The sequence below is a fragment of the Neltuma alba genome, unplaced genomic scaffold (genome assembly GCF_004799145.2).
Source record: "Neltuma alba isolate B1F8T4 unplaced genomic scaffold, ASM479914v2 tig00011557_pilon, whole genome shotgun sequence".
Lineage (NCBI taxonomy): Eukaryota > Viridiplantae > Streptophyta > Magnoliopsida > Fabales > Fabaceae > Neltuma > Neltuma alba.
Window position 1 is genome coordinate 8,659 of NW_021636216.1, and position 25,839 is coordinate 34,497.

At 32.0% G+C, this 25,839-nt stretch overlaps 1 protein-coding gene across 2 annotated transcripts; it reads right to left on the reverse strand.

Annotated features, from left to right (window-relative positions):
- Positions 1 to 13,966: 13,966 nt before the first annotated feature.
- LOC114714955 (DNA-binding protein REB1-like) lies at positions 13,967 to 17,813 on the reverse strand. 2 transcript variants are annotated; one of them, XM_028899753.1, is made up of 2 exons: positions 17,440 to 17,813; positions 13,967 to 16,284 (listed from the first exon to the last, which is right to left on the reverse strand). In XM_028899753.1, the coding sequence occupies exon 2, from the start codon at positions 16,232 to 16,234 to the stop codon at positions 14,168 to 14,170; it is 2,067 nt and encodes a 688-aa protein (XP_028755586.1). In that variant the 5' UTR covers positions 16,235 to 16,284; positions 17,440 to 17,813; the 3' UTR covers positions 13,967 to 14,167. The 2 variants fall into 2 exon arrangements, with proteins under 2 accessions (XP_028755586.1, XP_028755585.1); XM_028899752.1 differs by having other exon boundaries at positions 17,436 to 17,813.
- Positions 17,814 to 25,839: the final 8,026 nt, after the last annotated feature.

The following is a 25,839-nucleotide window of genomic DNA, read 5'->3' on the forward strand; positions in this document are numbered from 1 at the left end:
ATCGATCATGTTATGTGAAAAGATAATATGCAAACAAGTTAAATTATCCATAATGTTATCGATAATGTGGTTGCAGAAAAACTAAATATGAGTAGATAAAGACATTGATTATCGATCATGTGATCGATAATTTTATGATCGATAAGGTTATCGATCCAGCAGTTAAGATGATTACCTGCATTCAGAGTTAGAGCATAATGATCGATCATGTGATCGATAAGCAAGTGATCGAAAATATGTTCGATAAATGATAACAGAATTAATGTGAAAAATGAGTAAAGTGTGTTACCTCTTATCGAAGTCGTTATTGATAACTAATTTATCGATCAAGTGATCGATAAATATACTTCAGATTTGGTTCTCTTTATCTGTTACCTGTTTGTTTATCTGATATTATCGATCAAGTGATCGATAATTATCTGTAACCTTATGTGATTTTCATGTTAGCGATAATCGATCATTTTATCGATCAACAACTTATCGGATAGCTCTTCGATCAAAACACTTACTATAAAACTGATTTATACCTTAGCAGTTATCTGAAAACTTAGCGATAAACGATTGATCGATCAGATGATCGATCAACATACTTAACCCAATTAATCTAACTTTGTTATCATCAAAACTATAATCCTAACAATTTCAACCATCAAACGCCACCGAAAATGTTTAAAACTACCAATTTATAGAAAATCATGCACTAGAGAGGATAATATTATTTTTACCTTGGTTAAGGACTTGAAATCACCTTGATTTGTCTTGTTCTTTCTCTCCTTCTTCTTTTATCCCTCTTGGTCAAAATGTTCTACTCTCCCAAGCCTTAGATGACTAAAAAAAATGAGTTAAGAGGAGAGGAGGTAGTATATTTATTCCATCACAAGACCATTTGAATAGAAGCCCTCCATAAGAATTTCAACCATCAAACTCCACTGAAAATGTTTAAAACTATCAATCTATAAAAAATCATACACTAGAGAGGATAATATTATTTTTACCTTGATTGAGGACTTGAAATCACCTTGATTTGTCTTGTTCTTTCTCTCCTCCTTCTTCTATCCCTCTTGGTCAAAATGTTCTACTCTCCCAAGCCTTAGATGACTGAAAAAAATGACTTAAGAGGAGAGGAGGTAGTATATATAAACTTGCCTTCAACCTTGTTATGTGGAAACTTGATTTACCATTGACTTTTACCCCTAGACACATGGCTCTATCTTCTCTCTTCTTCCCTTCAAAACACACCGGATACCCCCTTAGGTGTCTTCAAATTGAATGAAGATGCCACCTTAATGGATACATAATTACTTGTGTAAAAATCCTCATATTTTATTCATAACTCTAATCTTTCAATACTATCTTTCAATAAATTGTATTATTCTACTTAGGTCCTATCCCTCCTCAAATGGTGCCATTCTGATCAGAAGAATGGGGAAAATTTGGTCCCACCAAGCTTACGGCTATTACATTGTATAATCTCATGATATCGGTTAAATTTTTCTTAGATCCTGTTAAATCCACTCTCTCCAAAAATTCATTTCCTCATTCCAATAGCTTTTTTTTATGAGGAGAAGTTCCTCTAGTTTTCTCAGATTTTATTTTACCCTATAACGCCTTTAATTAAATTTTTTCCCAAATCAGCCTTTTAGCAATATAATTCTAGCTTTAAAAAATTTAAAGCTAATCTTTGCATTTCTAGAGGTTGAAAACAATTTTAAAATTCATAATAATCTATCAAATGATTTTCCAAATTTTTTTCATGAATTATTGAAGCCCCTATATATTTTAAATAATTCAATTTGTCTAATTTTTTCTTAATTAGCCAAAATTCCAAAAAATACAGAAAATTTTAAAATAAATTGTTTTCACACTATTTTTATCTTTCAGCATCAAATACTATTCTATACCTTTTATTCTATTTTTCATAATTTTTTGGAAATTTTTTAGAATTTTGAGTATACTTTTTCACTCTATTCAACATTCACCGAATATTTTGAAAATGACAATTCGGTCCCTAGTCTGATTTTAGTTCAAAAGTTATACCGTTTATTTGTTGACTATCCTGCTTGACTCATGGTCTATTTTATATTTCTTAGTGTTAAAATTAACAGGATGTGACAATGACAATGGGGACCAACAACAGTAACAATGGCGATAAAACAAACACTGTCAACACTCCACGAAATCCACCATAGCTCAAGAAGAGAGTGCAAAGCACAAATACGTCTTGTGAAATTGAGCATAAGAGAGCCTTATGTAGCTAGGGGAAAAGTTCTATACTTGTTATACCTAGAGACTGATGTCGAATTTACATATTACATAAAAGAGAATTGGTGTAGAGGTTTATTACTAGCTGGTTTTCACCACAACCAGTGTAAATTTTATTTAGCCAAACCCAAAAAATTACTGGTTCACATTCTTTAAACTAGTAAGGTTTTAAGGTTCATTATTCCTAGAGAAATATTAGTAACATGAGAAAATGAACAAATCATATCACAACCTTAACATGCGAAAAGTTCTATACTTGTTATACCTAGAGACTGATGTCGAATTTACATATTACATAAAAGAGAATCGGTGTAGAGGTTTATTACTAGCTGGTTTTCACCACAACTAGTGTAAATTTTATTTAGCCAAACCCACAAAATTACTGGTTCACATTCTTTAAACTAGTAAGGTTTTAAGGTTCATTATTCCTAGAGAAATATTAGTAACATGCGAAAATGAACAAATCATATCACAAAATAGCTATGTATATATTATATGAGATTAGGGCGTGGAGGCCCTCACAAAATATTTCAAGAAAAAGATTAAATTTTTGTCATAAACCCCAAAAAAATCCTATTCCTCATTAGCCAAAAGAATAGGAGAGGAGGGGGCTTCTTCGCCTTCTTCTTTGGAGGCAACGAAAGAGTCATCCAAAACATCATACTTGATGTCTTGGTCATTGAGTAGGAGGTTGAGTTTGTTGTTGAGGGTGTAGAAGCAAGAGACTACGTGACGAAGGCTACACTTAATCGTAGCTACTTTGGTAAGTAGCTGATCGAACACGGGAGGCAAAGGAGGTTTCAAAGGAAGCAAGGGAGATGGATGCGGAGGCGAGGGAGGTGGAAAAGAGGGAATGGAGGACATAGTGGGAGATTCGTTGTCACTTCACCATTATGGGGTTGTCGGCGGTTGAATACAACGGTAATGGCGGGGAAGGATAGTTAGGTCCTAATCTTAAGTAGACAGTGACAGGACATAGTGACCTTTCAAGTTAAGACACTTTACTTCAGGGGAAAGAAAACAAAAGAAATAGGTTTGTTTGTTCAGTTAAAACACTAGTTGTTTATAATAACCAATGTTTTGAAAGCTACATTTACATCGGTTGGGTTACACTAGTCGTGCTAATAACTAGTGGAAGTATTGTATCATTATTTACAAAAGTGCTACTACCTCATTTGTTACATCTTTGGTCCAAAAACTGGGGTAGATAAGGTGGTGTAAAGAGTGGTTTTTCTAGTAGTGAGAAAAATAAGTTTTAGCAGTTATTTTTGTAACATTTTCAAAATGCTACATATGCATTTGTCACAAAAGGCATAAAGACCAAGCTGCAGCGCTTTAAAAACCCTTAGTAATCCCACTAATATTCTGCATGCCCAAAAACCATATCTCCCAAATCATTCATTATTAGTTGGATATTTTGTCCTGCTTGTGATGTACTTAGCCTTATACAATTACTCCAAGCACATTGGGATCACAATTTCGATTAGCATTATTATGAAATATATGGATATTTAAAGAGAACATAATATTTTAAAAAGCTTAATGCTACTTGCAAATTAATACACACACATACCCTACAAGCAATCCTAGTTCTCTGCTTACTTTTCTCACCGTTAAAGGAAAAAGATTTGTTATACCATTTTTTGTGTTTAATATAAGAGCTACATAACTAATTTAAGAATATTAAGAAAATTTGTTAAGTTGATTATTTGCCACAAATATGTGTTGTCTCCCTAAACTATGCTCCTTAATTATGTGTATTGAAACTACCCCTTTTAAAAACCTCTTACAATCAATAGTGATATTTTGGAAAGAAAATGTGAGATGAATTGAATTAAAGTCTAATATTTTGGATTCAATTGAACTCCCAATTAGCTATTATATGAAGGACCGGGGATAATATGTTAATGGGCAGCACATGGATTAGTTTGTTTGACCTAATTGGAAGTGGCTTCACTTTTCTTTCATGAGAGCGATGAGCTTCTGATCAATCAAGTGATCTTGTTGGAGGACTATTTCTGTGGATAATCGCGCGGATAATAGTATATCCTTTGAGAATCACCCCGGTTTTGTCTTATTCTTGCGGTTTCTTGAGCTGTCGGCTCTTCTCTGTGATAGAGAATTCTAACATGATCCTTCCTGCAAATTTTCAACACCAGATCAAGGTCCAAAGATGCCATTATTGTGAATCTCAAGTTTTCACATCTTTGTTTTCTTCCTCTTGATTTTTTTTTTTTTTTGACCAGCAATCCCTGGATCGTCTTCTTTGTATGTAATGACCCTGAAAAATAAAGGACATCATAGTTAATTAATTTTTTATTTATTTTGATGTATATTATAACAGAACACTAGCAGAGAAAAATTTTTTAGATCGATTAAAATGATTTAGGCTAAACTTACGATTGGTCTGGACATGATCGGTTTAGAAAGCTTGGTACTTTCTAAACCTTCCAGTCTAGAAAAGTATTTTCTTAACCTACATGTCTAAAAAGTGAACACTTTATGAAAAAAAAAATTATTCGTTTTAAACATATTTTTATTTTTTTTCACTCTTTGTTGTGATAATTACCGTATGTAGCATTGTAGTCTTTTTATTATTTGCTGCAAATTTTTATTTGTAGAGTTATTATGTTTTTTTTTTCCAGGGATTCCATGGAGGCTCTCAACATGCTAAAGGGATAGTGGTGCCAATCGTCCCTTTTATCAAGAAATTGAAGGGGTAAATCACCTAATATATGAGAAACAAGTTGTTCACGTGAATTACAGTAACAAGCAAACCATTGAATGTGCTGATATTTCGGCTAGAAACGGTCCTCAAGTAGGACTGCAGACAACTTTGATAAGTGAGGTTGATCCAAGTTGTAGGCGAAGATTTTTGGATGACCTTCCATGAGTGAGGGAGGCATATGCCTCTTCTAGTTGAGTCTGGTACTTGTATTTGGTATCCAGCAAGAGTTAAAACAAAAGAGTTATTATGTTTTTTTTTCAAAAACTCCATATATATTGTAATTTTTCCATTTTCTATCGTAAATGTTTAAGTTATTATTTTCCTATTATTTGTTGTAAAATGTTTTCATTCTTTGTTGTAAATTTCCATACATAGCATTGTAATCTTTTTATTCCTCACGAACACTTTCAATTGGTTTTCATCTGTCCATTTTTTTTTTTCGTTAGCCTGCAGGTTACTTTTGTCATTTTAGTTTCAAACATAATTTCATTTTTAGCCCAACTGACTGCAGTCATATTAGTATTTTCGAATCTTTTGAGCCTTACTTTGATAAAATCACTTCTAGGAGACTTAAGTGAAATTTTCTCCATATTCATAAAGCCCATCCTTCTTAAAAACACATTTTTACCTGACTCATAACACGCCGTAAATTTTGACCGTTTAGCTAAATGTGCAGTGTGAAATCATTTTGACTACTCATGATTCAAAAGATGAAGACCCTTAAATGACTCTCAACTTCAAATTCATTTCCTAGAATGCGATGCATAGGAATCCAATACTTTTATTATTATTATTATTATACTAAAAGAGATTTTTTATATTATGTGACTTTGACAAGTGGGCTCCAGGCTTGATGTTGGAAACCTTGGTGGGTAAATCTTGCTCTTCATTATTTGTGGAATTGACTCTTAGGACATACAAAGAAAAACAAATTTTATAATAATTATAAAGAAAACAAACAAACAAACGAGTTCAAAAGATACGGTGTAGAGTTGATGAGACTACAAGCTTTGTTCTTTACCTCCTCTTGTGGTTTTTTTGAACCCAACAATATGGCCTTATCAATAAGAACAAAAGAGAATAATTAATGATGCTTAATTAGGGATTATAAGATAACATGTTGATGTATTATGGATAGAGCAATATAATGCCTTGTTTGTTTGACTAAAGAGGGAACAGTAGAGATAAAGTGGCAATAAAAATTTATTTCTCCGATATGCACTAAATTGGCACATTAGAAATAGTAAAGTTTAGCGGAATTTTTTTGAAAATCCAAATAAAAACAAATCAAACAAAGTTTTAAGAATAATTTTATGGAAAATGATAATAAAATGATACTTCAATTTTGAAGATCCCAAATAATCAACTCAACAAGAGAAATTCCCTTTTTGTAACACATGACTAAATAAAAATTTTGAAATTTGCTCAAATGACCATATTTTCTTTATGTCCTTTGTGCTTATTCTATGAAAATATTTTGCAAATTAGCTGTTAATTGTGTTATCAAACTTGTTAATACTATTATATGTAAAAGTTGAAAAATTCCCATTTATTGGGTACTCTGAAATCTTTCAAAATCAAAATACCTCTCAGATCATTTGATGAATATAGCATTATTAGAATTGTTAACCATGTTATAGTCATGAAAGTACGAAAAAATGATACTTTCACAGTTTCTTGAAAAATAGGTTGCTAATTGTGCCACCAAACTTGTCAATTATGTTATCACCGTTGAAAAATTCTCAATTTATAAGGTATTAAAAAATCTCACAAAGTCAAAATACCTTCCTGATCACACAGTGAATGATGTTATTAGAGTTGTCAATATATTTACAATAGTAGTTAACTGTGTTACTAAAGTTAGATATTACTTGCTTTATGCAAGTTATGACAGAATTTGTTTTAATAGTAGACATCAATGGTATAACTAAGTTCATAGATGATTTTCTGGCCTCGACTTGCACATCACAAAGTTTTTGAGAGATTAGTGAGTGCATAATTGGGAATTTTTTAAACATCTGTAATGTGGTTGACAAGTCATGTAACGGTATTAAGAAGTTCAGTAACATAATTAGCAACCTGTTTTCTAGGAAATTGTGAAAGTGGGATTTATCCAACTTTAATAATATAGTTAATAACTTTTACAACAATATCAACAGTTCTAATAAAGCTATTCATTACGTGATATGAGAAATATTTTGCCTTGAAAAGATTTCTAGGAGCCTAATAAATTAAAATTTTTTAATTTCTATAGTATGATTGACAAGTCATATAATGGTATTAACAAGTTTGGTAATACAATTAACAGCCTATTTTTAATGTAGTTTCATAGAATAAGCACAAATGACATAAGAGCAATATAGTCATTATTGCAAATTTCAAAATTTCTATTTGACCATGTGCGACTAAAATGAAATTTCGCTTATTCATATGACTATTTAGGATTTTGAAAATTAAAGTATCATTTTATTGTCATTTTTCCAAGATCTTTTCTTCCAACATGACACTAAATCAAAGGATCCATATTAGATCCGAATATACTCAATTAATGAGATTTTAATAACATATTGATTGAAATTGGAATATATTAAATTAAATGGAAAAAATTATAAATAAATGAAATTTCAATTGGAGCCTCAAATGAAGAAATTAATAATTAATTTTAAATTTGAATAGTATTTTAATTGAGATTCGAATATATTGCATTAAATGTGGAGCATCATAATTAAATAGTATGTCAATTGGAGGCTTAAATAGAGAAATAAATAAATAATTTTAAATTTTTATCTATTCCTTCTAAATTCCACATCTCTAATTCAAACTCTATTTAAATGAATAAAAAAATCATATTCCTATAAAAAGTAAATATTGAGCTACAGTAAATAATGCAATTTATTAGAATTTTAAATCTAATCTGTGTATCGCACAGGGGAAATTTCTAGTTCATTATATACAATTGAACAATCCCATTCAGGAAAAAGGAAGTATGAACTTAAAAGTGCACAAAACTCGTTTCAGATTCAATATATAAGACTAATATAGAGGAACAATTACAATGAACATTGTCAACTAACCAAGCCCTAGAAACACAACAACCAATTTGAAATCTGCAACTACAAAGCTTTAGGCAATAAACAAAGGACCATCCTACGAACTATAACAACAAATAAACATAGGGCAACAGATGGAAGTAAAACATGAAATATAGGACCAACTTGAACCATAAAATCAAACACGAAAGGTGAAATGAAGCACGAATGAGAACAATCCAACCCCGCCAATTGAGACACAACAAACGAAAAAAAATTAAAAGTTTAGACAACCCAGGAACCAATAATTAAAAATTATTTACCCTATTGTACAAGTAACCTACCTTCCATATAATGTGCAAGTAGCCTTCCCTAATTATGCAATTACCTTCCCTAATATACAATATGAACCAATATGCAAATTACCTTCCCAATATGAAATTAGCTTTCTTACTGTGCAAGTGATCTTTCCTAATATGCAGTTACCTACTTCAATGTGCAAGTGGCCTTATCTAATACTACCTCTGGTCTTTAATATAAGATCTTGTTTGACTTTTATTTTGATCCTAAATATAAGACTCCAATCCATTTTGTCTCTCATATTTATGCATTTTTTTTCAATGTAGTCCTTTTAATAATGGTAGTTCTAGCCAATACATTTGATTAGCAAGGATATTTTAGGAAAGACAACACATATTTATTACAAATAACTAACTTAACTTCTTTCCTTAATTTCCTTAAATTAGTCAACTAACTCTTATAATTAGGACTGGAGGTAGTACTCAACTACTTTTCAAAATATGCAAGCAACCTTTCGTAGCATGCAATTATCTTTCGTAACATGCAATACATACTACTTTACAATTAGCTTTCTTACTGGGAATAGCGACATTCCCTAATATGTAATCGTCTTCTTTAAGAGCATATTATTCATTTCACATGTGCTCATTTATAAACCCTAAAGGACCTCAGACCATTGCCCAACTAATTTATCAATGAGAAATTTAGCGCCAATTTTTCCTTCAAAAATTAATATTAATAAATTAATTAAAAACCTTGTATGCGGCTTTAATTAATAATATACGCTTGTTAATGTATCCCAAAATGGGATTTGCATGTACAGCCCTTTTTGGTCCTCGACTTTGACAAATGGACCCCACGCTTGCCTATGATCCTTGTCCCATTGAAGCCGCATGAGATGACCCGTTACGGCCAACAGGTGCCAGATTAGAAGATTGGGCTAATTTCTTAACAGAATATAATAAATTAAGATTCAAATTTTTATTGAAAAAGGTTTTCATATTTCTTACCTAATAATATCTTAAATAAGATTGTTTTTAAGAAAATAATGTGTACGTAGATGGAAAAGAAAGACCTGTCATACGAGGTGTAGATCTTGTTCTTTCTTATTTTTGGAATTTAATATAATATTAATCTTATTGTACATTGTTTAATTTGGACAAATTAGTCTAATGCCTCGTTTGTTTTACAGAAAAGAGAATTTTAGAGGGTGATGTTAATATAAGATTTATGTAATATATACTATTTCCAATCCTTAATATAAGACATAGTTGACTCATTTGAGTATATTAAGAAAATTAGTTAATTTAGTTGTTAGTAATAAATATGTGTTATTTTTTCTAAAATATTCTTACTAATCAAGTACAATGACTAGAATTACTATTATTACAAAGATTATCTTTAAAAAAAATAGATAAACACTAGAGACAAAGTAGCTAGATTTGAGTATTATATTTAGGATCAAAATAAAAGTCAAACGAGCTTTTATATTAAAAACCAGAGATAGTATATGTTCTTTGTTTAATCACTTTTAAAGCTAGAATTTCGTTTATATATAAAAAAAATCTTTAGCCATATGAAAATTGAAATAATTGACAAATTTAGGAAAGCTTCTAATAAATATCTAAAATGCTTATTTTCATTTATTTTGTGAGGTACTTGTAATTTGTCAATTATGATTATTAATTTTTTCTAAAAAAAAATAAGGGAGTTTAAAGATATTTGGGGTTGTAAAAAAAAATTTTTTTGCCAATAGCCTTGTAATTTAATGATATAAAAATCCCTAGTATGTTTGCTTAAAGTTTTAAAAATAATCTTGTGCAAGATGGTTATCAAAATTGATTTGAGAAAGCGTATAATAGATTAAGATGGTATTTTGTTAAATGATGTCTGCCTATTAAGCTCACCAAGGTTATCAATGGCTGCATTTCCTCACAACAAATAGTTTCTCACCCTCTGGTGACCTTAGATATAGGGAGACCCCTTATCTCCCTACCTCTTTGTTATATGCAAGGAGAAACTAGCACACATTATTCAGATGAAGGTGTCTTCTAGCAGATGGGAGCCTATTAAATTAAAAATAGACCACCTATCTCTCACTTATTTTTTGCTAATGAAATTGTTGATTTTCCCAAAACAAACATGGAACAAGTTGAGGCTATCAAGAAGTGCTTCGGGCCAGAAAGTGAGAACAGGAAAAAGAGTTACAGCAAGTTACAGCAAACCAGAAGCAAAGATGGATCAGATACAATTCGGTGGGAATCGAAAAAGAGCGGAAATTTTTCCATCAAATCAGCGTATAGAATGGTGAACGTACGGTAATGCCAATGGTTGTTCCGAGTTCAATTGGATGGCGATCTGGAAATCAAAAATCCCTCAGCTCCGCAAAACCTTTGCTTGGCTGTTGATGGCAACACGATCAGCTAGTTACAATTGAACCTCAATGCAAAAGGGAACTACATGAAGATGGTGTCTGTACCTTTTGTGCTGATGTGATTGAGGACGAGCTGCATATGCTTAGGGACACTATCGGTGGGCAAAATCAATATGGTCAAGTATTAGAAGCCTGCATATTACTATGTCTAGTCCTACATATAAATGCTATTTAGGTATTTAATTTAGTTCTAAATATAATATTTCAATCTACTTTATCTCTCGTTATTATCTATGTTATCCCAAGTAATCTCTATAGTGATTGCAAGAATTGTTTCAATACATATAATTAATAAGGATATTTTAGAAAAAAAAGATATTTGTTTATTACAAAATAACTAAAATAATCTTACCCAAAAAAATATAACTAAAATAATTCTCTCATAAATCTAGTTCTTATATCAAGGACTGGAGATAGTATGAGCTTTTTCATGACTCTATTTGGAGGACTGGAAAGGTGTCTTCATTATTACCTGCTGGCTAATCTGGAGAGAGCAAAACGAAAGGCTTCACTTTGGGAAAAACTCCCACCCAAGTACTATTCTAGCGAAGATTGTATGAAGAAGACGGCAAACAAACTCAGGCTGTGTGACTTGACAGTGGAAATCCAACAAGAAAACCCAAAGGTCCCATTTAATACGGAACATTGAAAATAAAAAATAGAGATTAGAATTATAATTTTAAAAAAATCATTAAAATAATATTTAGTATGAGTAATTGCTTATTATATGAGATTAGGTAAACCCATAGAGGTGGAATTAGAGAATACCACTTCTCTCATGGTATTTCCCAATTCCACATACATGAGTTTGACTAATTTTTTTTTCCTGCGAAAATGATGGTTTATTACTTTTATTAATATCAACTAAGTGGTGCCCATAAGTAATTAGAAACTATACAAAAATTAGGATTTACATTTTTATATAGTATTTGGACAAAATAAGTTATAGTATTAAACTATTAATTAATAATTATAAAATATCATTTATTTCCGACAATTTTTTAAAAGGATTTATTTATTCATTATTAATAAATTAAATCGTAAAGAATTTAAACTCTACACGTGTAACCAATTTTTCAAAGCAAATTAAAAACAGGCAAACTGTAACCCAAAAAATAATTAAAAAACAGCGAGTTAAATTACGAGGGAGTTTGGCGTATTTAAAGACACTTAAAAAATAATTTCATGTAAGTAAAGATAAAATTTCTCTCACATGTAAAATTACTCCTACCCTCGTATGATTTGTAAGAGAAAAATAAAAACTGAGATATGGGCAAAGAAAAACTGATAACTTTGAGTTTTGGATTTATATAGGCTATCACAATTTTGCAAGCCCTTCTACATTTTAAGGAATATCTATTGCATCTATATATATCTAACAAAAGGAAGCCAAGATAACGCAGGAACATTCTCCTTCGGTTCTTTTATATATATATATATATATATAAAGAAGTAGATAGAAATATTAGGTCTCTATCAGAAGCCTACAGCCTAACCTACTTGAAGTTTAACTTAACTTATTGTTTATAAGAAATAGGGATAGAAACATATCAGGTCTCTATCAGGAGTCTACAGCCTAACCTACTTAAAGTTTAATTTAACTTATTTAGTAAATAAGCTTATATTTAGGCGTATTTTCAGGCCCATTTAGGCAAACAAGCCAAACCTATTTTCATAAGATCTAGCCTGTAAATCTACAAGCCGAGCCTATTTAGTTTTTTCTTTTTAATTTGCACTATTATATATAACATAATCTAAATTAATTTTATAAATTATTTATAAAATTACTAACTCTGGCTTGAATTTCACATCACAACATTTATGCATAAGATCAACTCATTCATTCACACGTCATTCACTTACATCTCTTTTTTATTACTCAATGCTAGCTTGCCTCCTCTCCTTGATATGCGTTGTTCACTGGAGCATAACAATTGTTATAACTTTATTTTAGTGATTAGAGTTTATGCACGAAAACCAGAAGAAATAAAATTCAATTTTACATTCCACCTATTGTATCTAGTTGATTTTAGAAATATATCTTGTTATTCAACAGATGATTGATTTTTCTTACTCGTACTTACTTAGACAACTATTATCACCATGTATTATGTTTCTAAATAGGTTTAATAGATTATATATGAAGTTAAAAACATATACTTTTAAGCATATATGAAGGCATACATCTCGAATATCCCTTTAAAAGGCCTCAAGCTTTTTGAAGGCTCAAATTTAGACCTAAAAAAAGAAGTCGACGTACAAGGTTATGCTTTAGATATCTATTGTAGCTTTAAGCTTACTTAACAAAAGCCTAACCTAACCAATTTTCGCCCATAATAAGAAACAACTAACCAAATTATGTTGATCCAAAAGTGAAAAAAAAATATAATTTATTTTCTCAAAACATCTTTATTTATGAAAACTGTAAGTAAAAAAAAAAGAACAAGTGGAAAAAGAAAATGGGAGAGAATGAGTGAGGGAAAAAAACAGAGACAGACATGTAATTAATTAAAAGTAAAAAAAATAATGTCTTTTTAAAGAAATGTTTCTTATACGGAGAAAGTAAAAATTCACACATCAATCTTGCAGGGATCGAAATAGTTCCGATAGAACTTGATGGCCTCCAAACATCCACTAAGACAGCAAACCCAGACAAGTTTAATTGTTCCAAACAAAACTCTTGTCAATAGAATTATTGTCAAGGAATCTGTCGGGCAATTGTAAAATCATGACTTTACCATATCTGATCAAGACTCAGTACTTTTTTTTGAGAAAAAAACAAATCCTTCAAAGTTCTAACCCGGTGAACTTGCAAACATCCTCTTAATAAATAATTGTCTGGCTGTAGACTAATAAACAAAAGCTCGTAAAAAATAAAAAGTTAAATAACATCTAGCATGTTGAAATATTTTCTTGGATGCATCCAACACCATACAGTATTTTGTGGTGTACTCAGCATCCTAAAATAACTTTTTAAGTGCGTCCAGAACCATGAAGTGTTTTTTTTGTGTATTCAGCATCTCAAAGTATTTTTTTTCAAATGCGTCCAGCATGCAAAAGTGGTTTTTGGGGTATCCAATACTAGGGCCAAAAAAATACGTCATACCTAAAACATACTATGAAAATACTTTGAGATGCTAGTTGCACCTTGACCTTCAAATAATTTCTTGCAAGGCTACATTGAAAAGAAACTGCTTGCCACATGCATCCCAATGAGAAACAGAATCCCTTCCAAACAGTTAGCAGGGGATCCAGATTTTATCAAAGCAAACTCGTATAAGATGCCACATACTGTTACAAATTCCAGCAACTGAAATTCAAAACAGATTTGAACCTCACAAAATCGTAACTACAATCTACCCTGTGATAAGAGATCAGCATATTTCAAAGAGACAACACAACTGGACAAATTCCTCAAGGGATCACAGGCTTGTTATCAAAGGCTTCTCTTGCTTCCACTAAGTCAGGACGATATCTCTTGGAAAGAATTTCTACTTGCTCAGAAAATGACTTGTTCCCATGCTCCCCAATATGCTGGACCATTTGATTCCATCGTTTTCTACATACATCACCAGACCTATGCTCAAGCAAATAATCCCACTCCACCTCCTCCATGCAGCAGGCATCCAATGTATATAAAGCATTGAGCAGGCGATAGTCATCAGTATCAGCCCATTCACCTTCAGCGACAAGAGGAGATGTTAATTTTTCATACCACTTCATACAGCAAAGTTGACTGGTTCTAGTTGCCACCTTATCACCAATTGCCTCCCAGCATATATTATCCCGTAGCATACCATGTTTTTGTTTTCTTTTGTCCTCTAAAGCCCTCAGACATAGATCAGCATTTACTAAATCAAATAATTTTTGATACTCCTCTTGTGACCAATTTCCTCTATTGATATTTCCCAATTTTATCCTACGCCATGCATCCTTTACATGAAACCGATGTTTCCCCATTGCGTCAGCCAACATTTTCCAGTTAGATCCATGCTTTTTATGGAAATTTCGTACGATTTCTAACTCTTCAGGAGTCCATTTACGAGAGTCATCCCTTTCAAACAAAATATGACCACGATGATATACGCTTTCTAGAGGCCGGTGAGGTAAAGCTGATGCAATTTCCTTCCAACAACCTCTAATCTTAGGATAAGATGAGCAATGGAGAATCATGTCCACCCCTTGATCACGATCACCCAACCCATGAGAATATATATAGTTGTAAATAGCCTCTATAATCTTCTCATCTTCCTCTGGTGTAAACCTTTTCCCTTGTACTAAGTGATCATTGAAAACCTCCACTTGTTCAGAAAACTTAACTCGCTTATCTTTCTTGCTTTTCTTCTTCTTTTTCATTTTTTTCTTCTTCTTGCCTTGATCGTCACCTTTGGTAAAACTAGCATGTTCAGCAGCATCCCCCACATTGTGTTTTGCTACATCGGGATCACCTTCATCGCTTTCAGCTAAAGCTTGATCAGAAAACTTAACCCGTTTATCTTCCTTGCTCTTCTTATTCTTTTTCATTTTCTTCTTCTTCTCATCTTGATCACCACCTTTGATAAAACTAGCATGTTCAACGGCATCCCCCATATTGTGTTTTGCCAAATTGGGATCACCTTCATCACTTTCAGCTAAAGCTTGATCAGAAAACTTAACTTTATCTTCCTTGCTCTTCTTCTTTTTCATTTTCTTCTTCTTCTTCTCGCCTTGATCATCACCTTTGGTAAAACTGGCATGCTCAACAGCATCCCCCATATTGCTTTTCTCTAAATTGGGATCACCTTCATCACTTTCAGCTAAAGCTTGATCACCACCATTGCTTTTGAATTCATCATCTTCTGTTCTTTTGCTTTTGCTGGTTAGTTTCTTCTTCTCCTTTAACTTCTTCTTAATCTTCTTCCCTTGATCATCATTGTTCATGACAACAGAATCTGTATTAGCATCTATCGTCTTGGCTCCGGCTAAAGATGATCCAGCTTCATTGCTTTTCAACCCAATAGCCTCTGTTCCATTGTTTTCACCTCTCAATTTCAAAGCAAAAACTTGCATTTCAGGGATGGAATCATTGCAATGTTTTCTTTTCTTTGTTTTCCTTTCTTGCTTGTCATCTAAGAACTGCATTTCATTATCACGATCAATGATACCATTGATTATTTCATCATTATCTTTTCCCTCCTTCCGTTTCTTCCTGTTACTTTTACTGTTCTCTTCTGTAATTCTCATAAATGTGGCATCCCCTGCACTTGAACAATTTCGTCCCCTACCAGCTATACCTGCACAATTTTCCTCAACAACTTTGATCAAATTCAACACTTCATCAGTTCTGCATTTGCTCTTTTCATCCTTATGCTTCTGCTTATTTTCTATATCCGTTTCCACCTTAAGAATATGTCCCAGATCCTCTTCATCATTTGCTTGCACATCCATAGAGACCTTGCTCCTGTTAAACTTGGATCTTTTCTTTCCAACTCTCTCATCCATTGGATTGGTATTATTAATGAACCTAATAGATGTTACAACACAATGGGAGGCTGAAAACACCAAGAAAAATTGGAGCTAAAGTAAGTTACAGTATCAACAAAGGAGATTATAGCTACAGGTTAGCCACTTAAACTCAAATTCCAGCCTCATGAATTATGATTGTCACAAGATATGCAGTCATGGATCAAACAGATAAAAGATTTTGGACGGGGAATTGACTAGTCCAATGGATTAGGAAATCAAACGAGAAACTCGCCCAAGCAAAACATGCCGTCCACACAAGACAGAGTAAAAGAAAAGGGAAAAATACAATTTCTTAGCAATTTAGTACTGAAATTGCTTAGGACAGCATGACAAAGAAGAAACCACGGCGTTAGTGAGAGTCAGGTTCTTTGATCACGATAATGAAATGCAGTTATTTACTCACCCGGTAATCCCAACAGCTACACTCTAGACTATTCAATAGCCTTCAAACATGATTCAACCTTAATCCCCCAACATACAAATAACATCACTGTCATTTAAATTGTAATCTTGTAGAAATTTATAATATATATATATATATAAAAACCCCTTTTTCCATAACTTAAACCCCACGCAACAATGTTGAATTTCATGAATCACTCAATACAGTAGTACTTATACCTCACATACCTATACAAATATATGCATGTATAATTATATAGCCATCCAAAATTCTATGTTCACAAGAAGTTTAGAAACAAGAAAGAATTTCTTTTGCTTACATATGCATGTAAAAGATATGCCCGGAGTTTAATTCAGAATGCATAAAACCACAACACACACACATAAGCATCATAGGTAATCTTCCAAGTCTCAAAATGGAAACTCCTTGCCTCTAATACCATCTACAAACTCATCCCATCACACCATCAATTCCTTTTTCCTACCGAAATTAACGAACAGCTCAAACGTAACATTTAAAATCACTTAAACAACTCCCACAACCTCAATTCATTGGTCCAATACTTCAGCACCACATACCATTCAGATATAAAAACCATTTAAAATTAATATCACCCACCAACAGAAACGAAAAGGACACAAAAACAGCCATACAAACAACTTTTAAACAAAATAATATGCAAAACTCAAAGCATTCAACAGCAACCCAGGCATCTAGCAACCCACGAACAATATGGTAATCATAAAACTCGAGGAGAGAGGAGCCTAGGCATACCCACACTCACACGCCCTCAGTAGCACAGAGAAGGAGGAAGACTTCGCACGATCAGCAAAACCCAAGCTTCAATCACACACCACAACCTCAGCAAGCGAAGAAGGATCAACCTTGAATCGCTAACTTCCCAAATATATAGATGAAGGAAGAAGAGACTAGAACAGCGGACAGGGAAGGAGAAAAAGACAGCAACTCGAAACCTTGAGGGAAACGAAAGAAAGAAGGAAGGCGGACGGACGGACGACACACGACCACCCGCGACGGCAGCCTGGACGTTGAAGAACGATGAGGAGAGCAATGAAGTAGGGTTTCAAGCTTCAGAGGTTCCCAACGTCTCGACGCTCTCCTCGCTCCTCCCTTTCGCGGAATTACCTGAAGCCGAGGTTTTTTTTTTTTTTTTAGGTGGTGTTTGAAAAAGTGAAAAAATGATTTTCAAAGGCTTTCTGTTTCTGTATATTTATTCCATAATCCATATAATGTAAAAGTATTTTTAAAATTAGTTAAAAATATTTTTGATCCTTTAACTTATATAAGGTTTTATTTCAGTCTTTAAATTTAGAAAGTATATTTTTAGTTCTTTAATTTTAACACCGTTTAACTCTCTTAACGGAAAATGCTAAGTAAGCAAATTTAATTACTGAATGTGTATTGTTGACAAAGCATATGTAAAATTTTAATTTTTTTCTGCCACAAAAATTTTAATTTTTTTAATTTAATATTTTACATTAAAAAATTAAAATAAACCTGTGTAGTGAAATGCTTCCTCTTCTTCTCTTTCAACTATGGCCTCTCTACCTCTCCAACCCACATCTGCTATCACTGCACTAAAGGGACGGACCCTATTCTTTAATATTTCCTTCACCTAGAGCAGCTAACTAGAGAATATTGTTGATTTGGTTTGGTTTTTTCATCGACTGGGCAAATCTGAAGTAGCAAGCAGAATGATGAACCACCAACAAAACCAAAGTGGAAAGAGGTGAGTGAGCCCACAAAACCAGAACGACAAAGCACTGAAACTGAAAGATTTTTTGGGGTACTCCGATAGCCAAAGGGAGACACAAAATTCGTTGCTGCGCCGTTAACCGGCAAGGAGGCAGCGACTCTTAACAACTTTGGCGATGTAAGTAATCACTGGGTTTCAGGTAAAATGAGGGGGGAAACTCGTAATGCAAATTGTATTGCATTAAGGATGAATGCAAAAAAAATTCACTTGTACTGTAACATATTGGGGAGGGGGGAAGAGATTCACCAGTTTGTAGAGGAATAGAGTTGTTGATTTTGTAAAAAATATCTGCACAGAGAGAGAGAGATGATAGGGTTGTCAACGTTGAAAATTTAGATGAATGAAAGTTTTGATGTTGATGACGGTTTCTTTGAGTTTTTAATTATTTTTCAATTTACATATCTTTTAAATTAAAGATTAATATGTCATTATTTAATTGTTGAGTTAGCACTTAAATTTGCTGAGTTGGCATTTTCCGTTAGCAATATTAACAGTGTTAAAGACTTTAAAGTTAAAGGACCAAAAATGCAGTTTTTAAACTTAAAGGACTAAAGTGAAACCTCATGTAAAACACTTTAAAATGCAGTTTTTAAACTTAGAGTTAGCAACATTATTCAAAGGCTTTCTGTTTCTGTATATTTATTCCATATAATGTAAAAGTATTTTTAAAATTATAGCTTTGTTTTCACCAAATACCATCTTAATCTAATTATAATCCACTTATAGATATTATGTTGCTAATAGCTGTTCTCTTTTTTTCCTCGGTTTCTGTTTGGCAAGCTTTTTGATCGGATCTTTAATTTAAATACTATCTTAAAAAAATTCATAATTTATTTGAGAAAGATTTGAACGTTTTAATAATTTTAATTTCTAAGATTTGATAAGTTTTATAGTATAAATCCTCTTATGCATTTTTTTTAATAATGGCATTTTAGTAATTTCATACGCTTCTTGGATAAAGGTAAAAAAAGAGAGGAATAGTTGGAGAAGTAAGTTTTTCTAGCTTTTATTTTTTCAGCAAAAAGCTTTTCCGGGGAAAAGAAAAGTCAGGGAGTATAAAAAGTTAGAGAGAAAATAGAAACACTATTGCATAGTGTAAGATTCATCCCATTTTCTTTTTTACTTTTTTTTTCCACATATTCAGGAAAAAACTTATTTTCTTTTGTAACATTCAGGAAAAAACTAACATTTTTTTCCAAATTATCTGATTTTAAAATATAATAATAGGAACGCCCCCTAGAGCTTGGTTCAAGATGTTACATTAGGATGAATTATCTTAATACAAGCTTTTATATAGCCTCTCATTCCACTCCATTTAAGATTATCTACGGCAGAGATGTTCCCTCTTTTATTCCATTTAACATGGGTGGTACAAAGATTGAGGAATTAGAAGATTATTTAGTAGAAAGGGATGCTGTTTTATCGACCACAAAGGATGATCCCACTATTGCACAAGCAAGGACAGAGCACATTGATGCCCTCCATCTTTCATTTTTCTAACATATTTTTAGTATTTATTAGCAATATTGAATAATGTACAATTTATTTATTTTCTTTTATTATATCTAATTTTAAAAAATTATTCACTTTTTTATTTTTATTTTTTTCCACCTTGAAAGCTAACATTTTTTTTAAAATTAAACACCTCAAAATTTGGGTCAAGATAATGAGTTGGAATGAATTATCTTATAACACAATTTTTCATACAACTTCTGGTTTCATTTCATTTAAAAATATATATGGCAGAGATACTACCTCTCTTATTCTATTTAACAAAGATGGTATGTGGATTGACGAATTAGAAGATTATTTTGCAGAATGGATGTTGTTTTGTCTGTTATAAAGGATAATCTCACAATTTCACAAGCAAGGATGAAGAACTAGGCTAATATTAAGAGGAGAGAAGTTGAATTTTCATCTGGAAATATGTATTTTCTGCACTTGCAGCTTCATAAACAAAACTCAATTTCAAATCACAAGTATGATAAGTCTTCTCCTTGCTTCTTTGGGCCTTATCTAGTTTTGCGACACATGGGTGTTGTGCATATAAATTGCAATTTCCTCAAAGGGTAGGAATTCATCCTATTTTTCATGTTTCTTTGCCTGAACTTGCTCACCACTATGATTCACACTCATCACTGCCCCCTCTTCCTATTAATGATTCTTAGGAGCTTATGGAGCTTGAACAAGGTGAAGACTTTCGTTATGTAACAAGGGATGGAAAACTTGATGTGGATTTGCTTATCAAGTGGAAAAATCAACCATATAAGGAAACCAATTAGGAATCTTAATATCTTATGATGTTATTGCTGCATAATTCCCTTCCTTCGACCTTGAGGACAAAGCTATTCTCCAAGAGGGGGTATTGTCAAAGAACACCCTCTACTAGTCTATTATTGGAGAAAGAGAAATAAAGAGAATTGGTTTTGTGATAGATATATAAGTGTTTATTGTATGTTATGATTTTTGTTTGTCTTGTATTTGGTGGCTATATTCAATTATTGTATTAGTGTGATTTTTTATATAACTCTTATGCATGTATTTTATCAAACATGAATGACTGCGCTATTTAGATATTACTCTTGTATTTTTCTTAGAATTTAAAATTTTGATCCTAAGTACTAGAATGACACCTCACCCAAAAAAAGGGTGAATTGGGTTATAATTAAAATGTTATATTTAAACTTAAATTGAGACGGATTAAACAAATAAAGAATTAGAAAGATTTCACTAATAGAGAGAAGAAAGAATATAACACAAGCAAGTTACACTAGTTTGGTCTACTAATTGACCTACGTCCAGTCCTCAGAACATTTATAAATGTGTCACTATAACCTTCAAGATTAAACAAGTTCTTGATGCCTCAGTACAACAAGTAGCTTGACACTCGTTCTCCCTTACTACTAGTAACATTACACCCAACTCAAGATTCCTATTTATCTTGAGTCTTACAAGGGATTGAGTAATAAATGTTTTGTAACTTTCTCGGGGAGTAGAACAAATGCACACTGAAGTTTGAAAGCTTGGAATAAATGAACAATGAATGCAAGTAATGAATTTGACAGAATGTTAGTTTGGAATCATTGTTCACTTCAATGAATGCAACTCCCATTTATAGTTGATTTTGGTATCTATCCATTACATAAAGGGCTTGCTTCTGTTGAAGTTGGATTAATGTAGATGGTCGAGTAAATAGATAAACAAAAACAGAATAAGAGTACTTTATTAGGTTATCAAGTAAATCTATTAAGAAAATAAATATTAACAAATAAAAGATTTTACTCAGAGAGATATTTTCAAAAACAAATGAGGGTTACTCAGGTGAGTAGTCGAGTAAAGTGATTCAATCACTAACGCCACACTTACTCAGTAACTTCTTCGAGTAAACCTTAAAAGAAATCTTTTTTACTAGAAAGTTCCTAATTTGAAAATCATTTTTGATTTGAAAAACCTTTTTTCATAATCAAAACATTAATGCCAACACTCACTTTTCTCTTATCCTCTCCTTCTACTCTTCTATTACTCTATTTCTCTATTTTTCTCCATACTCTCATTCTAAATACTACATAATCTATCATCGTTGTTGTCTATTTCGATTGGATTCATGTATCTATGATGCTTGCAAATAACTAAATAAGTTCAAAGGTTGGAAAAAAAAGAGTTTGGTCAACTTTTAAGCTCTAATATATTAAAATGAGTTCAAATCTATGACGTGACCTGAGCTTTATCAATTTAGTAATTTCATTATCTGTTTTTTTTTTCATGGGGAGTTGTGTATGGGGGAGAAGATTTAACCAACCATTTCAATATATAATATTGATAAGAAGGAATTCTAAGAGTATAAAAAATTAACTAAGATGAGAAGATAATTCTTTAAAATTCTTATAGTCAAAACACATTGGAAAGGGATTTAAATTTTAATATCATGAATAAAAGATCACAAGTCGACACTTAAACTCAGTGTCTTGTCAACTACACATACTTTTGACAAACCATAAACTCATTGTCAAATTCAGGCATAGATAAATAAACATATTATAGCAAAATGATAGGCCCAACAACAATAAAAAAATGAAAAATAATAAAATATGGATGCCTAGGAATTGGGAAAGAAGCATTATACTTACAGTAAATAGAATGTCTTTGGCAAGTCCATTTTCATACAATAGTAGTCTAACCTTAGCATCTATCTAGGACTATCTTCCTCCTTGAATTAGCAATGAATTAAGACATTAAAATAGTAGTTAGAGAATAGCCTAAAAATATTATGAGAAAAATAAAACGTAAAGTAAGAAAAGTCAATGAACAATGACGATATCAATTGACGATATTTCAAGAAGGAAAGCAAACTAAAAGGAGGATGAGTAGGAGTTATACCTTAAGTGTCTCTTTAATGATAGATATACCTTTATTATTGAACTTCTCCACAAATTGATTCAAAGCACTAAGCCCCCTAATTTGGGGAGGAAAAAAAAAAAGCTAAACAGGATCTTGGCCAATGTTACTCTTATTGAACTTACAAACAATTTTTTGTCAAAAGAAAAAGTAAAGGATTTCAAAATGTATTAACAATTAATAGATATTTTGGCATAAAATGAGCTAATGCAAGATTAGTTCATGAGTAAAGGATCTTAAGACGTACCTAGAGTCTAACAAGTAGTCCAATATGCCCATGTAATATAGAATCACTGTACAGATGCTACATGGTTATCCAACAAATACACCAACCAAATGAATGCAGTTTGATTAGACATTTTTATTAGGAATCCCTTTTACAGAGACTAGCACAAGACAACCTCGAATGCAGTTTGATTATGTTATTATGACTTAGATGCCCTAGATTCACCGGTATATATTTTTCTCTTAGACAATCTAATCCCTCTTAAGTTATATAAAATTCAAATTGCCTTTCTCATATGCATTGTACCCACATATATGAAATTAACAAAAATAATATCATAAATGAGTAAATGACTGATCTCAGACATAAGCATAAGGGAGTGTATTTTAGGAAATCTTCCTTTTGTCAAAATATAATTTTGACATGAATTAGCCACTTTCTTAGCATAACACCTTTAAATTGTATCCATCATGATCATATGATACTTACTAAAGTAGCGGGCACTAAAACATATCTCCATGATATTGTCAAAGTCAAAGGATGTCAATAAAAGGGTTGAGTCTTTTTAGGACTCACTCAACAATAAAACAGGGATCTTTCTACTTGCTTCTCGTTTGTGACTTTTTTTAACACGTACAGTATGAATACATGCTACATTGTTACTATTATACTATAATAGTGTATGTCATTTTTTATTTGATTATTAACACTATACAGGCTTAAATTTAGACACACACAGAGGATCTAAGCCCAAATTCTTCAACTCTACTCACATCATATGATGACAATTTGATGGATTTGTTATCTAGCTACGCATATCATGGATATGGCTATCCATGATTTGATCTATATTGATATTCATGAATCTTATCTTAACTTGTTGTATTTTAAGTTAACGTGACATTTACTTTGTGTTTTTTCTTTACCATATCATCACTCTTGCTGCTTAACTAGTAAACACATGTCTCATCTTTAACCACTTCTCCTAAGTGTTAAAGGTAGTTAGTTGTATGAGACAATCCATCTTATTAACCTTATGACATATTTTCACATAGAAATCTTTATTATGCTAGTTGTTATACCAATTTATATGTCCATATCCAGCATGACACATATTCAAGTCAACTGTTAAATTAGAAGAAGTAATAAAGCAATCAAACATGTAAAGCTTACCAAAAATATCTAAAAGCAAAGGATTTTTTTTTTTGAAAGAAAGACTTAATGATAAGTAACTGTGTTATGTTTCTTATTACATCATAAAAGTTAAATCTAAACCCATAATATAAATGACAAAAGATGAAGATTTAATTTTGTAAAAGTTAGTGTATGAAGAACATTACAAAAGATTATGGTCTTTTCACCACACAATATGAAATTATAGGTGCTAATACATTTTACCTCGATCCTCACATTGTTGCCAACATAAAACCTCACGCTTTATTTGGCAATTGACAACATTTCATAACAGATCCTTGATCCTTATTCTGATAGTCTTTGGAGTTACTCTAGTAAGGAAAGTACTTGACCTCACTTAGGTCAACAGACTTCATCATCTTCTTTCTTTCCCTCTTTCTTGAAGAGTGTCTTGCTCTTTTTGAACTTATGGTAATCCTTCTTTCCTTTTCAAGAAACTTCTTGCCCTTCAATGATTTGGGTTTAGAGAGGTGAGCATATTTGGAGGATTTGTATGCATCTAGACATCTGCTTCTCCTATGAAATCTCCTAATGCCTGATCTTGGGAAAAAATGGGATTACAAGTCAGGCAAATTATCTACAATATAATGGGCTCAGTTGGCTTATGGGTTTATGTGGATTATTAGTGACATACTAATAGGTATCCAGTGTGCAATAAGTTGTCCCTTCTGTCACCCTACTCCCAAGAGACTATCCCTGCAAATCCACTGTCTCTTACCTTTTGATACCCTTCCCAATCCAAGCAATCCTTACAATGATTCCTCAACTCCTAGCTACTGTCTCCAAGTGTTGTATGTGGGTTCCCGCCTCCATCTCAATATTCTCACCTTCCATGAGCTACGTTTATTATGTAGTGCTAGATTTCAGATATGGCTTGTATGTCCACTAATGTTTAAGGATGGTTGCTTGATTTTTTTGCCAAACTTACAGTCTATCAGTAGTCTTTTCCCCTATATTATTTTTCTTTTAGCTTTGCAAATCATTTTTTGTAATTTTTTTCCCATGCCATTTTTTGCTACTTCAGTATTTACTTTGTTATAAGGTTGAGTTGTCTCTGTTATGTCTTATTGTTTTTCTGATGATTTTAGTGTGCTTTTGCTTGACTTTTTGAAATTTCAAGCAAATGATATATAGGTGTTTGACAAGTTGATATTAAAAAAAAATCTCTTTTTGGTAAAAAATTTTAGCAACGTCGATTTGATATGTGATTGTCCATTCTAAATTTGTTTTTCCTTTCCATTCGTTTCACCTTTTAAGCTTTTGTTGTAGTTTTCAAGGATTTCCTTTTTTGACATTTTGCTTTTACATTTAAGACTTCATATCCAAATTTTACCGCTAGCCTATTAATAATTAATACATTGCTATGGCTACTAAATTCCATCTTTCCTTTGTTGGTGCTTCTACATTTAAGATTTTAATTTTCACCACTACTAATCAATAATCAATAATTAAAATAGGATAAAACTTATATCAAGTTACTTAAGTCAAGTATGTCAAGTTAGCCAATAAAATTATGCCAGCTAATTAATTTTACACATCATCATTTAACCCCAAAATAACTCTTAAACACTGTTAAAATAAGGCTG

Coding starts and splice junctions, on each gene's coding strand:
- LOC114714955 (XM_028899753.1), bottom strand. CDS start 16,234: ATGGATGAGAGAGTTGGAAAGAAAAGATCCAAGTTTAACAGGAGCAAG.